General features: G+C 41.7%; 1 protein-coding gene across 2 annotated transcripts in view; it reads left to right on the top strand.

The window, feature by feature from the left end:
- Positions 1 to 848: 848 nt before the first annotated feature.
- Positions 849 to 12,008, top strand: part of USP3 (ubiquitin specific peptidase 3) — a 39,168-nt gene continuing 28,008 nt past the window's right edge. For both annotated transcript variants that reach the window (XM_054388342.1, XM_054388341.1), the window contains exon 1: positions 849 to 939. In XM_054388342.1, the coding sequence (XP_054244317.1) occupies positions 849 to 939 (91 nt within the window). The remainder of the gene's footprint in view (positions 940 to 12,008) is intronic.

Raw genomic sequence — 12,008 nt, 5'->3', positions numbered from 1 at the left:
GTTATAGTCACTGAGTGGGAAATTCAGTAACGAGATAAATTTGAGTTCAGGTCACTCTGTAACACAAGTGTGAGGCAAAGATATTTGCAAATAATCAGCGGAAACACAAGATGACCACTTCTTTAGTCCAGAAGGCTGCAAAGCCGTCGCTGGGGAGGTTAAAGCACGGAGCTGTAGAAGACAGCTCCGGCAGTAAGCGCACGCTACGAACTTAAGGAACAGCTTGCTGGAAAATATCATCTGCCTTAACACACCAGTCTCCTGTGGCTTCCTTTCTAATGCCTACAGCTGCAGGGGCTGTGTGAGCGGAGCGCACGGGCAGTCTGATGGTCCACGGTGAGACGGAACGTGCGTGTCACAGGCAGGTCCGGCAGTGCCCCCACGGCTGCTCCTCCGGCAGCCGCTTGCTGCCTGCAGTTCCCCTCAGCGGCTGCACTCCGACCATACCAAACCAGTACCTCCCTCCGTCCCTCTCCCAGCGAATGGTGACCGCGGCGGTGCAGCAGGGAACCGAATGCCACGCTACCGGATGCAGAGCCTGGCAGAGGCAGGGCATAAAGCAGCCCGGTCTGGCGGTGCCGGTCCGCCTCGCACGAATGAGACACAAGTGGCGGCAGCACGTAAAACCCGGCAGGCGGAGTACTGGACGGGAAGCCGGCTCCTCGGAAAGCCCGGTGTGCGGCGGGGAGGCGGGGTGAGGAAGCCGCTGGGCGCGGACGGGAAGGCGGTTGCCTGCAAAGCCCGGCGCGCGGATCGCGAGCTTGGCCCTAAGATGGCTGTTGTGCGCGGGGTGTCGTTGCTGTAGCGCCGCGAGGAGCCGCCCGCCGCGCCCCGCCGCCTTGCCCGCCATGGAGTGCCCGCATCTCAGCTCCAGCGTCTGCATCGCGCCCGACTCGGCTAAGTTTCCCCAGGGCTCGCCCTCCTCCTGGTGCTGCAGTGGTGAGTGCACCAGGCGCGGCCTAGGCTGCGCCGGCCTGAGATATCCCGGCCGCCCCGCGGCCCTCGCAGTGCGGGCCGGCGCCTGTCGCCGCCGCCCGGCCGCTCCTTTGTTCCCTGAGGGCCTCACGGGGCGTCTCTGCCCCTCGGCAGGAGGGCGCTCCGCGGACAGGGGAGGGCCGGGGTGAATGGAGGAGGGGTGGATGGAGGCTGCCTCTGACCCCCTACCCTGCTGAGGGGGGCCCCGCGGGACCCCTCTTGGGGGGCGGGTGAGGTGGGGGGGAGGTGGGGAGTAGAGAGTGGAATGCTGTGGTGCTGTGCCTTCTACCTCTTCTGCTCCCTGCGGAGGAGCAGTGGAGCGACCGCCACATGTTTCAGTGGGGGTGGGCGAGGAGATGGGGTTCAGTCCCCGATCCTGCCCCGGCCTTTCCTGCGCAGTTTTGTTCGGCGCGCGAGCGCTGCCGGCCGTCCCGGGATGGGCAACAGACTTTGGCTCGGCCGGGCGCAGAGGAATGCGAGATCGCAGCTCCTCGCTCCTTTTGTCTGCCGGAGGAACTGCGTGCTCGGTCCTGCCCAGGGGGAAGCTGGGCCGTGGGTCGGGACTGAGAGAAAAGGAGCCGGTGGCTGCTGCAGGGTCAGTGCGTTATTAACATCAGCCTGAGATTACTTTTTTTTCCTGAAAGACGTTTTTGAAAGGACTTTAGAGAGTGTAGTTTTAATTGGACAGCTGAGACGGAAGGCGACGCTTAGGTCCCTCTCTCAAGGAGCAACTGAGTGAAGGTGGTCTGTAGGGGGTCTAGGAGTCGCGCACACCTACTCAGATGTGTGGGTCGGTAGGCACAGAGAGGTCATCTTTTTTTAGTAGGTTGCTCACTGGTTTAATAACGCAGATTACCGTCTTTGAAATGTTTTCCATCTTCAGGTCTGCCCCTGCCTCATCTTGTTCAGGCTTTCCCTTTAAAGGTGCTGTGCCCAAGCTGTTTTAAATTCAGCGGTCTAATGGATCGCCGCACGCGTCTACAGATAACCTCCGATTATTGCTGTCTTTTTTGATGCATGTTTTTGTTTGCCATAACTAATGTGTTTAGTTCTGCTCGGCATGGAAGTAGACACAACCAAGTAGGAAGTAGGCCCCACTTGGAGCAACGTGTTGTGCTCATGGGCACCAGGGAGGAAGCCTCTTTCCGGAATGACCGACCCAGGGAATACTGAAACACTAGATATAGTTAAAGGTGGTCCTTTTCTAAAAGGGAAGGTGTTTGTTCTTTGTCTCACAGTATGGGTGCTTTCCTGTGAGAAGGCTGTTGCTTACTTGAGTTCTTCCCTAATTGCAGTTTCCTGGAGCCAAGGTGTGGTAGTGCTGCTGCTTCCTTTGGCAAAACCAGTTATTTTACTCTGTAATGCTTTTGATTGTAGAGGGAGTACTCTTTACAAAGGTATAATGTGGAGAACGATTAGAAGGAAAGGAGGAGTATAGGAAAATCTGTTGTGTCTAATGTTTCTTTACTGGAAAAAAACTAATGGCAAGAAGCCTTAACTCTGTAGCTCCATCTGTTATCTTCAGAGTATCAAGGGTGAGCCAAGTTGTCAAACAGAAGCATATGGCAATAGGGAGCCACCCTTCAGACAGCTTAAAAAAGATAAAATTGCCCAAAGTAAAAACATGTGGTCTGATATTAATATAACATTCGAACTTCAAAAATTATCCAGTTAACATCTACAGGACCCTGTTAGGCATGCTGCTTCTCAACAAAGAATACATCTTCCCTTGCTGTTCAGAGGGGTTTTTCCCAAACTGGCCCGTATAGGGAGGACCAGTTGACCAATTGCTGGGCAGTCAACTGATTTATGCCAGGTGTGAAGCAGGAAGAAAATGCTGGGCACTTTGAAGAACTGAATAGACTGATGAGGATACCATGTCCAGGGAATGTCTGTTTGCTCTGCTTAACAAGTGGCAAGAGAAAAATGTAGGTATGTTGAATTCAGAACACTCCAATGAACAAATAGCAATTTAAAGCAAATAAAAATTGTTCTTTTAAAAAATGAATGTTGCATTCCTACCAGTATAGTAAAATGCAGTGCCTCTCTTTTCAGTTCTAGCTTAGTCATATGTGATTATTGTTCCATTAACTCCCTAATGGTACATGGAGTACTGTTTCTTCTTTGGGCTCTTTTTAGTGTGATTAAGTTTTAAAGATAAATAATACTGGTTTCTGACAATTGACAATAAATACCATTTCTAATATGCTGGGTTTGCTGCAAATTGGTTACATAAGATTAAACAGAGCAAATGGCAAGTATAAATTAATATCTTGTCAAAACTTGTATTTCTGGTGGATGTTGATTTTTAGTGTCTCTAGAATGTCTGTTATGTTACTGCTATGTAGTTTGGAAGTCTGAGAGTTTAAGCACTCCTGTTCAGAAAATGGCATGCTTTCCCTTAAGTATTTAATCCAATCACGTGTGCTCTGTAAAGTAAGCGATGCAGAAAGCAACATGCATTTGCTTTGAGGAGTTTTAAGACTATGAAAAGAGAGCACAGAATGCCTTTTTGCAGTTCCAGAAGCAGTTTGTTGTTGTTGTGTCCTGGTTTTGCTGTGCCAGAATCCTAGGGCAGCCATGGCAAGCAGGCTGTTAGCCGTTTCCAGGCAGGCTTAAGCTAGGAGAGGCAAAAGCCAGGGCAGCTGACTGGAGCAGGCTGAGGGGTGTATCCCATGCCATAAACACCAAGCTTATTGTAAAGGGGGAAGTTTGCTGAAGATGGGGGGGGCTCCTCCTCTTCTTTCTCCTCCTCCTTCTCTCAAGAGTCACTACCCCTGAAGAGGTTCACTGTGGTTCTGCTCCTGAGGACTACTTTTCTGTTTCTTGTGACCACTGTATGTTCACTGGGCTGAGTATAACTTTGTGTACTTTATATTGGCATTAGTGTTAATACTTATTTGCTGTTTCATTAAATCTGTTCTCATTTCAACTCATGGATCTCTTCAACTTTCCCATCCCTGGAGGTGTTCAAGACGGGATTGCATGTGGCACCTGGTGACATGGTTTAGTGGTCATGAGGTCTCGGGTGACAGGTTGGACTTTGATGATCCTTGAGGTCTTTTCCAACCTTGTTGATTCTGTGATTCCCCTTCCCTGCTGGGGAGGGCTCATCCAGCAGCAGAGAATGGCTGTACACTACAGCCCTGGATAAGGACTAAAGGGATACATGTTCTTATTGTAATTGGACATTTTAAAGAGAAGAAGTAGAAATTGTACCTACACTGAAGATGGCTTTTAGTCAGTGCTATCATGTGAAATACTGTGTGCAGATGTCTTTGCCAATTTTCGCTTATGCCAATTAGAGTGCAGTCTTACCATAGACTTTAATTTCAGAAACTTCAACTTCAGTTGGAAGCAGATTAGCTGAAGGCAAGTTGGCAAGACTGCAAAGGATCACAGACTGAATCAGTTGAATTTGTATGATGTGCCACACCTTCAGCACTGTTCTGCAAATCACATAATTAGGAAAAGTACTGTGGAACAGCTCAGATGTGGTATTTCTCAACAACTTTTCATAGACTGATGAAACCACAGGGAGCCATGGCTCACTTACTGGAGATCAGTCTTTTAAGCACACCTGTGCAAATCTGAAGAGTTATTCCAACTTCTTCCTGTGGTTGAAGATTTATTAGTACTCACTGGTTCTTCAATGCATAATTTGAAGTTTGTTCTTTGGAAGAATAACTTCAGACAAAGAGGGTTGTGTCTGCCAAAATGGGGATCCAGTGAATTTTTAATTTTTTTTTTTTTAAAGGAGGATTGCACTTCTGAAGTATGCTTAAAACCATTGTTTTTAAGATCACTATCAGTGGAATAACTATTTTTTTTCTTAAAATTTTGTTAAGTTACTGAAGAGCAATTCTGAATGTAGACTGATATTTCCTGCAAGAGCTAAATATATTTGCTTGGCATCTGTTTCTTAGGTTTTGTTGCATAAGATTTGTAATTTCATAGTTGGTCAGAAACCTACATTGTGGCATTTGTGAATGATGTTGGGATGATAAAAAGACCCAGGAGAGATAGCAAGAGGAAGGTGTTTGAGGCCTAGTGAATGATGATTATGGCAGAAATCTACATACTTAACTAATGACATTCTTTCTGTGTTTGAAGTATTTTATTAATTTACCTAGTAAATTTGTTCAAAATAACCTCAAATATCACTGAATGATTTATATATATGTGAGAGCAAACATTTTTGTCAAAGTAGGGGAACTTTCAAGAACACGACTGTACTGGGTTGGATAGGTTTCCATAATTTTTGTTGTTTACTGTGCTCCCCAATCCCTCTTCCCTCCCCCGCCCATTTTTTCGTTTTATTTTCTCAGTTAAATCAGTTACACTGTTCTCTTTTCATTGGCTTAGGTAACACTGTGGGGTTTGGCATCACACTGTTGCAGTTATTGCCAAAAGAAATACGTTGTAGAAGCTTAGGTCTTTGCTTTCCTTTTCATCCTAGCTCTTTGTTATTGTTTCTTCTCAATCTCTCTGAGTATGTTTCATCTGCTTTTACAACAGTATGAGTCTCTCCATTTGCTTTTTTCCTTTTTGTTGGTAGAGGTCCTCACATCCTTTTTTTCTTCCATTTTAACTAGAATACAGGAGGAGAAAACTCACTGAAGCTGGAGGGGGAGTAGGTAGGACCTTCTTCCTGTGAAAAATTCTGTTCAGTCAGCGGCATGTAGACTCAGGGTAAGCTTATGAACAGTGTGTGGATGTAATGGTCTGTGTGTGTGTGTGAGGGCAATTTGTCACTTTACATCTGGAAAATTCATTTGGCCTTAAAGTTAGCAGATTTAGTCTGAAATATAAATGACAAAAAAGTCTGTAAAAAAAATTAAATTGACCTTTTTTTATTTGGACACTTTTATTTCAAAGTTGATTTGTCTTTGGGTCACTGTAATGCAGGAATGCTATAGACTTTATAGGTTGTTTTATCTCCTTAAATTAATTCTCCATCTGTCTTTTTAAATACAGCTAGTTAGAGTTGGAGGTTTTTTTAGATTCGGTGTTGCTTTCCTTAAAACTGGTACTTTTTTTTCTCTCTCTATTTAAATCGGTTACTGGTGTATGAGCTATGTGCAATACAGTTACCTTTGCCTGTGTGATAGAATATAGTGTTTTGGAACTGATAAAAGTTGTATGCTTACTGAGAAGAGGTAAAGGTCTTGATTTTTGGTCTTGTAAGCTAGACCTAATTTTAATTACTAAAAAAGGGAGCCTTTGTTTTCAAATACTTCATGTCTTTTAAATGTCAATAAACTTAAATGGATGTAAGTAATATTTTTCTAGATTTTTTTTTTTTTTAAATCACAATCCATCACAAAATTTGCATGTTAGTTGAGGAAAGAGACTGTTTCCAAGGGAAGAAGTAATCAGACTTCTAATACATTGCATTTCATAGAAACTAGATCTAATCTTCATGATAATTTTGAAGATAAACTTTGAAGGACAAATTTTACAATTTGCTGTTCCAAAGTATTTCATGATTAACTATAAATCATTGCTTTGAAATGACTCTTCACAGTGTACAACACAGTCAGAAGGGTAGTCTGAGGCACTGTGGGAGTGGGATATATAAGGCACACATAGGTGTGTAGGAGAGAGACTCCTGGGCATGGCAGGCTCTTGATTTACCCACAGATTAGCATAAATCTCATTACAGCTGGTTTAAATGTAAGCAGGATAATAATTTTCACCTGCCTTTTCCAAGCCCTTCAAAATATACAGGTGTACTTGTTTTTGTGATTGTTGCAAGTGCCAAGGCTGACAGAATTAGTTTTTTGGGGGCTGAGTCCGTGTCTGAGGTTCTTAGAATGGAAGTTCAGATGCAGTGTTTAGAATGAAATTAAGCTTTAAGCTGTTTCTCATGTGATTGGTGCCACTCATTTAATTTGGTACCCTCTTCATGCTTGACTTTCTGTTTTAGCAGACATTCATACCTGGGTAAAAAAGTGGTTCAAGGCCTGTAGTTAAATTAATCCATGGTGGTTGGAAAGCGCAACTGAATCAAGTTTATATCTGAACACTAAGTCAAGGCTTTTCTGATTTTTGTTTTGGGGCTATTGGAGGAAACAGTTTTTGTGGTAGAGTGAATTATATCTGAAAATATACATTGCTTTATGATGTCCTTTTTATGGAAGTAGTGTAGGATGAATCCTTGATTCATTTCCCTGATTACAAGAGAGTGTTTTAAACTGTACATGTCACAATGAATACACTTATCATTCAGCAATCTTAACTGGTATGTCAAGGCAGTCCTCTATTAGTTGGGTGCTTTTTTTTCCCCCCTCTTTGGAATATTCTGTGTGTTGTGTATTTTGGGTCTGGTAAATATAGTTAAGAAATTTCCTTGACAGATTTTATTATTTATTTGAATCCAATCACAACACCCACAGCAGCCTGGACAAATAAGGTGATTCTTCTTGGAGTTACTCGCTTGCTCCAGTATTGCAAACAGACTTTTAACTTTGAAATGACATGGTACTATCACGCTTGGTGGTGGGTTTGGAAATGCTTATCAATATCAAATGGGCAGACACTGATTTTTCAGGGTAGTCCATAGGTGCATCATTTAGGACTCCCATTAGTTTCTTTTTTGTTCACAGGGATGGTTAATAGCGTGGTTTTTGCTACTATTGGGGAAGTAGGAATGAAATACTGGAGCTACAAATAAGTAGATTATTTACATTATTTACTATGTTATATAAAGAAAGCAAGAAGCCTTTTTGACATATTTCCCCTCAAGAAGATTCCTTTCCCCTCAAGAAGAAAACCCTTTAAGGGTTTAAAAATGACATTACACTGTTGGCTTTGCTGCGTTATCTGACTGTTCTCCGAAAATTAATATTTGTGTGTCTTGCTCAGGCATAAAGGTTGAATAACCATTTTTTTTTCTCCCTTGGCATGCTACTTCTGTAATAATGAATAGTATCTTGTTTTCCTGGGAGGGCTAGACATCATTTAATTTAAAAATATGTAAACATGTATGTATGTATTTAAATTTGGATACTAACTAGTTGTCAAAGTAGCCAAACCACTGGAAATTGTTTTTAGAAGGTAAAGAAGAAAGGGAAGTAGTAAGAGAGAGAGCTAAGCATCTGAGGTGTGATTGGTGTTGCCTTATTTCTTCACCATAGCAAGCAAAGCAGCATAGCATACTCTCTGTTTCTTAGTACACTGCTGCTATAGGTGATCTGACTTTGGTTTTGGGAACTGAGCTTGGGGTTTTGTTTTGTTGGGGTTTTTTTTGTGTGGTGTTTTTTTTTCTTTTCTCGCCCTGCAGTTTGTTGAACCACTTCCTCAGGAACTAACATGTCTCTTTACATTGACTGAAGAAAAGTTTTCCAGACCTTTTTGCTTTTACACTACTGGATAAAGAGGCAAATGAAAATTCATGCATCTTTTAACTTCCAGGCTTTTCAATGTGGAATTCTGATTGCACAAACAAAATACCCATCTGTAAGCCAGTGTGTTTGAGCATAACCAAGGAGGTGATTTAAATGCAGATGAAGCTAATCACATTGTTCTCTGACAAGCATTCTTCAATATCAGGAATGTGTTAGGGACTTCAATGTCCTATTTATTCTATAATAAATTGTTCATCTGCCCATGTTTTATATTCTTAGTTGTTGTTTAGTATATCTGTGTTATATATGATTTTCCATTGTAATAGAGTGGTTTACTGTTACTCTGTGAAATGTCTGAGACTGAGCAATGCTTTGATTTAAAAGTGACAAAGAGGAGGAAACCATGTGTACCATTATGCATGAGTGCAAATATTAGTTAATTTCCTAAGTTCACATGAAATCACAAAACTTACCTGTTTTCTCACTAAAGCTTAATCTTTCTGTTTTGTCTGAAAGATAATAACAGAATAAATATTTTTTTTCCATAGCTGTAAGCTGAGAGTAGAGTATTTATTTTTCTAATATTATAGAGTTTAGTAAAAAGTTCTGTCCATTTATGAGCTTCTTGTAGTATGGCTGAGAGTAGGGTAGAAGAAGCTTTATGTGAAATGAAGCTTGAAAACAAATAGGAATACTCTTTAAAACCCAAACAATAAAACAGTTGGCTTGTAAGTAAGATGTAGAACATGCCTCTAATTTTCGAAGCATATAACATTCTTTTGTCCTGGATTCTCTTGTCTAGAATGGGGCCTTAGCCTACTAAAACGTTTAAAATACACTCTCGTAACATTTACTTCCTTTTTTAGTCACCAGGTTTTCATTGCAGTTACTCATCTGGAATTGCTTAGCCTTTAAGCTCTTAAAATGCAGAGAAGATACTTCCACCAGATGTCTATGCAACTTAAACATGTGACACCCCTCACCCCCCAAAAAAAAGTACAGACCAACTGACCAACCTTAAACAATCAACCACCATAGATATTTAACTCTGCATTTAAGTTCTGGAACCCACCCCTAGATTATACAATAATGTTTGCATTCTGTTTGGACTCAGTGTACTTCTGTGTATGTGAATGCCTGCCCTATCTGATGATTTTACCAACATGTTTAGTTGAGATCCTCATTTCTGTATTTTTTTTATTTTCTCCTGAATGTAAGTGGAAAGTAGGGTCAAATAATAAAGCTTACACATCTACTTTTAGAAACTCCCTTTTTAAATACATAAAGGAATGCAATGTCAAAAAACTGGGAGCATGATCAGTTGTATACTAGTAATAGAAGTTACTTTGTATTGGTGGTCTGTAAGGAAGGCCTTACAAGGGTAGGATGTGTACAGTAAGCCTGAGGCATTCACATCTTGAATGAATGGGGGCTGCATGGAGAAAACTCCTGAGCACATAATTATTCTGTCTTTGAAAAGATATTTTGCCTGCATCCAGAAGGATTTCCAGAGCTGTAAATTCCAGTGATGGGCTGAGCCTTTTTGCAATCCCAGCATGTAAGCCCAAAGGAACGGACCACATCCAACATGTTTGTCACCTTGATATTTCTTGTGGGCTAATAACTTCAACAGTTTCCTGCTTAGAATAGCTGATTTTTATAGATGTCTCACTCACACGCCTGATGTCTCCTGTGTATTACATATGGCAAGGTATAGATGTTTAATTCAGAGCCATTTTAGCAAGTCACCTTAGAAGTTTCATGTAGAGTGCTGAGTTTTTGGATGTCTTACCCTTGTCTGCAAGTAAAATGATGTAAAGGACTAAAGTGTGTTATTTTAGTAAATTATCTGATCTCTTCCTCTCCATTTTTTGGTCTGTGAAATGGGAATGAATCCTGTGACTTAAACTTTGCTTTTGAGAAATTATTGAGGGGGGTTGCATAATTTTAGTTCAGTATTTGTGTGGCATTGTGTATTATCACCGCTTGTGATAGTGGCCCCAGGATTTTGGCTTGCAAGTTTCTCTCACACTGACTTCAGATCTTTGGAGGAGGCCTGACTCGTCACAGATGGATAGTGTTTCACAGATCAGGGTTTTCATATTTTCATATGCAGATTGTTGCTGCTTCTTTCTTCACACGTTGTTAATGGAAACTGCCCGACTCTGTTCTGCTGCATTTCTTGGCTTAGTTTAGGATCAAAATGTAGAGTACCATCGTCCTGCAACCACATCCTAATTAAACAGGGCACTGAGAAATTGTTAGACAAAATGACGTTAAAGATATGTCTATTTTTCTAGTATGCTTTTAACAGGTTTCTTTTTTTTTCTTTTTTCCCAGATATGCACATGTGCCCATGTATAGATACGTGCATAGGTACAGCATTTGTATACATGCGATGTATATGTGGCATTTATGGGTTTGTTACCAAGTGCTTGTGTTAGTGGGACAGTTTTATTTGCAGCAGTATACCAGTGCAGCCACCAGCATGTAAATACTGTTCCTGGTGCAGATGCTGAGTGGAGCTGGCCCTTTTCAGCTTAGCTTGTTATCAGTATAGCTGACCTACTATGTCAACAAAGACTGAACTGAAAACAGACCACTTAGTCCAAAGATGTTTCTGTGCAGGTCATGATGTTACTGTAGCTTAACTGTGCAATTATACAAGTAATATAGTAGTGTTGGTACAGCTTTTTCTGAGAACAAAGTCCAGGCTGTTTTGTAAAGGCTGTGGAGACACTTGGAAATAGTTTAATGACTCTAATCTTGTTTCCATTCAGTGTGCTCCTAACAGAAGGACCAAAGTATTGCTCTTACTATGCTGATATTTTGTGGCCTTTTGTTTAGTGACACAATAAAGGACTATTTTAAGCCAAGGATGTAAGCACAGTTCTGTGGTAGCTATAGCCTGAGGTTACTTGTGCTCCTGTGACTGGTGAAGTGCACAGTTTGCATTGATCACATGGCTGCACTACTGACAGATCTCTGCTGGACACTATCTTGCAGGTTTCTTAACTTGGCTGTTTTACAGAAACTGCTTCCTGTTTGTCTCCTCCTCTTCCTGCTTCTTTTTTTCTTTTGCCTGTTTGCTATTGCAGTGTGCTATTTAAACAAAACTATTAGTTTCACAGGTTGGTTGTATTCTTTTACATAGTTGTTAACTTTCCTACAGTGGAATCTGCAGCTTTGTTCTGTAGAAAACAGTGTGTGGCAGGAGCATCCATGCTTCACAAGACTGTGGTTGGATTCAGTTTGCAATAAGGAAAAAAAAGTTGAGATTCAGAAGCACATATTTGTGTCATTATGAGGGTAGGATGGGGTGGTGCCCCTGTGATGAGAGTGCCAAATTGATTAGCTGTATCTTGCTCATTCTACTTGGCATAACCTGATGAATATTATCAGGATGAATAACAGAAAGTGGAAGCCTGAGGGACATCTCTAAATGTCTGAGGCTGTATGTAGTGTTATCTGGTTGCTTATTCTCTTGGGGATGGACTAATACTCCTCTTCATTTGTAGAGGGCTTTGTAAGCTGTATAACAGATGAGTATTCAAATTTCACTTAGAGAAATCACTCTGTAAGAGATAGTATTGCCCCTCCCTATTACATAGTGAAAAAACTATGATTCTAAGATTCTGAATAAGCTGGTATTGATGTAAAATGACTTACTGCTTCAGACAGCAT

Source organism: Indicator indicator, chromosome 16 (genome assembly GCF_027791375.1).
Source record: "Indicator indicator isolate 239-I01 chromosome 16, UM_Iind_1.1, whole genome shotgun sequence".
Lineage (NCBI taxonomy): Eukaryota > Metazoa > Chordata > Aves > Piciformes > Indicatoridae > Indicator > Indicator indicator.
This window is presented reverse-complemented; position numbering and strand designations above follow the sequence as displayed.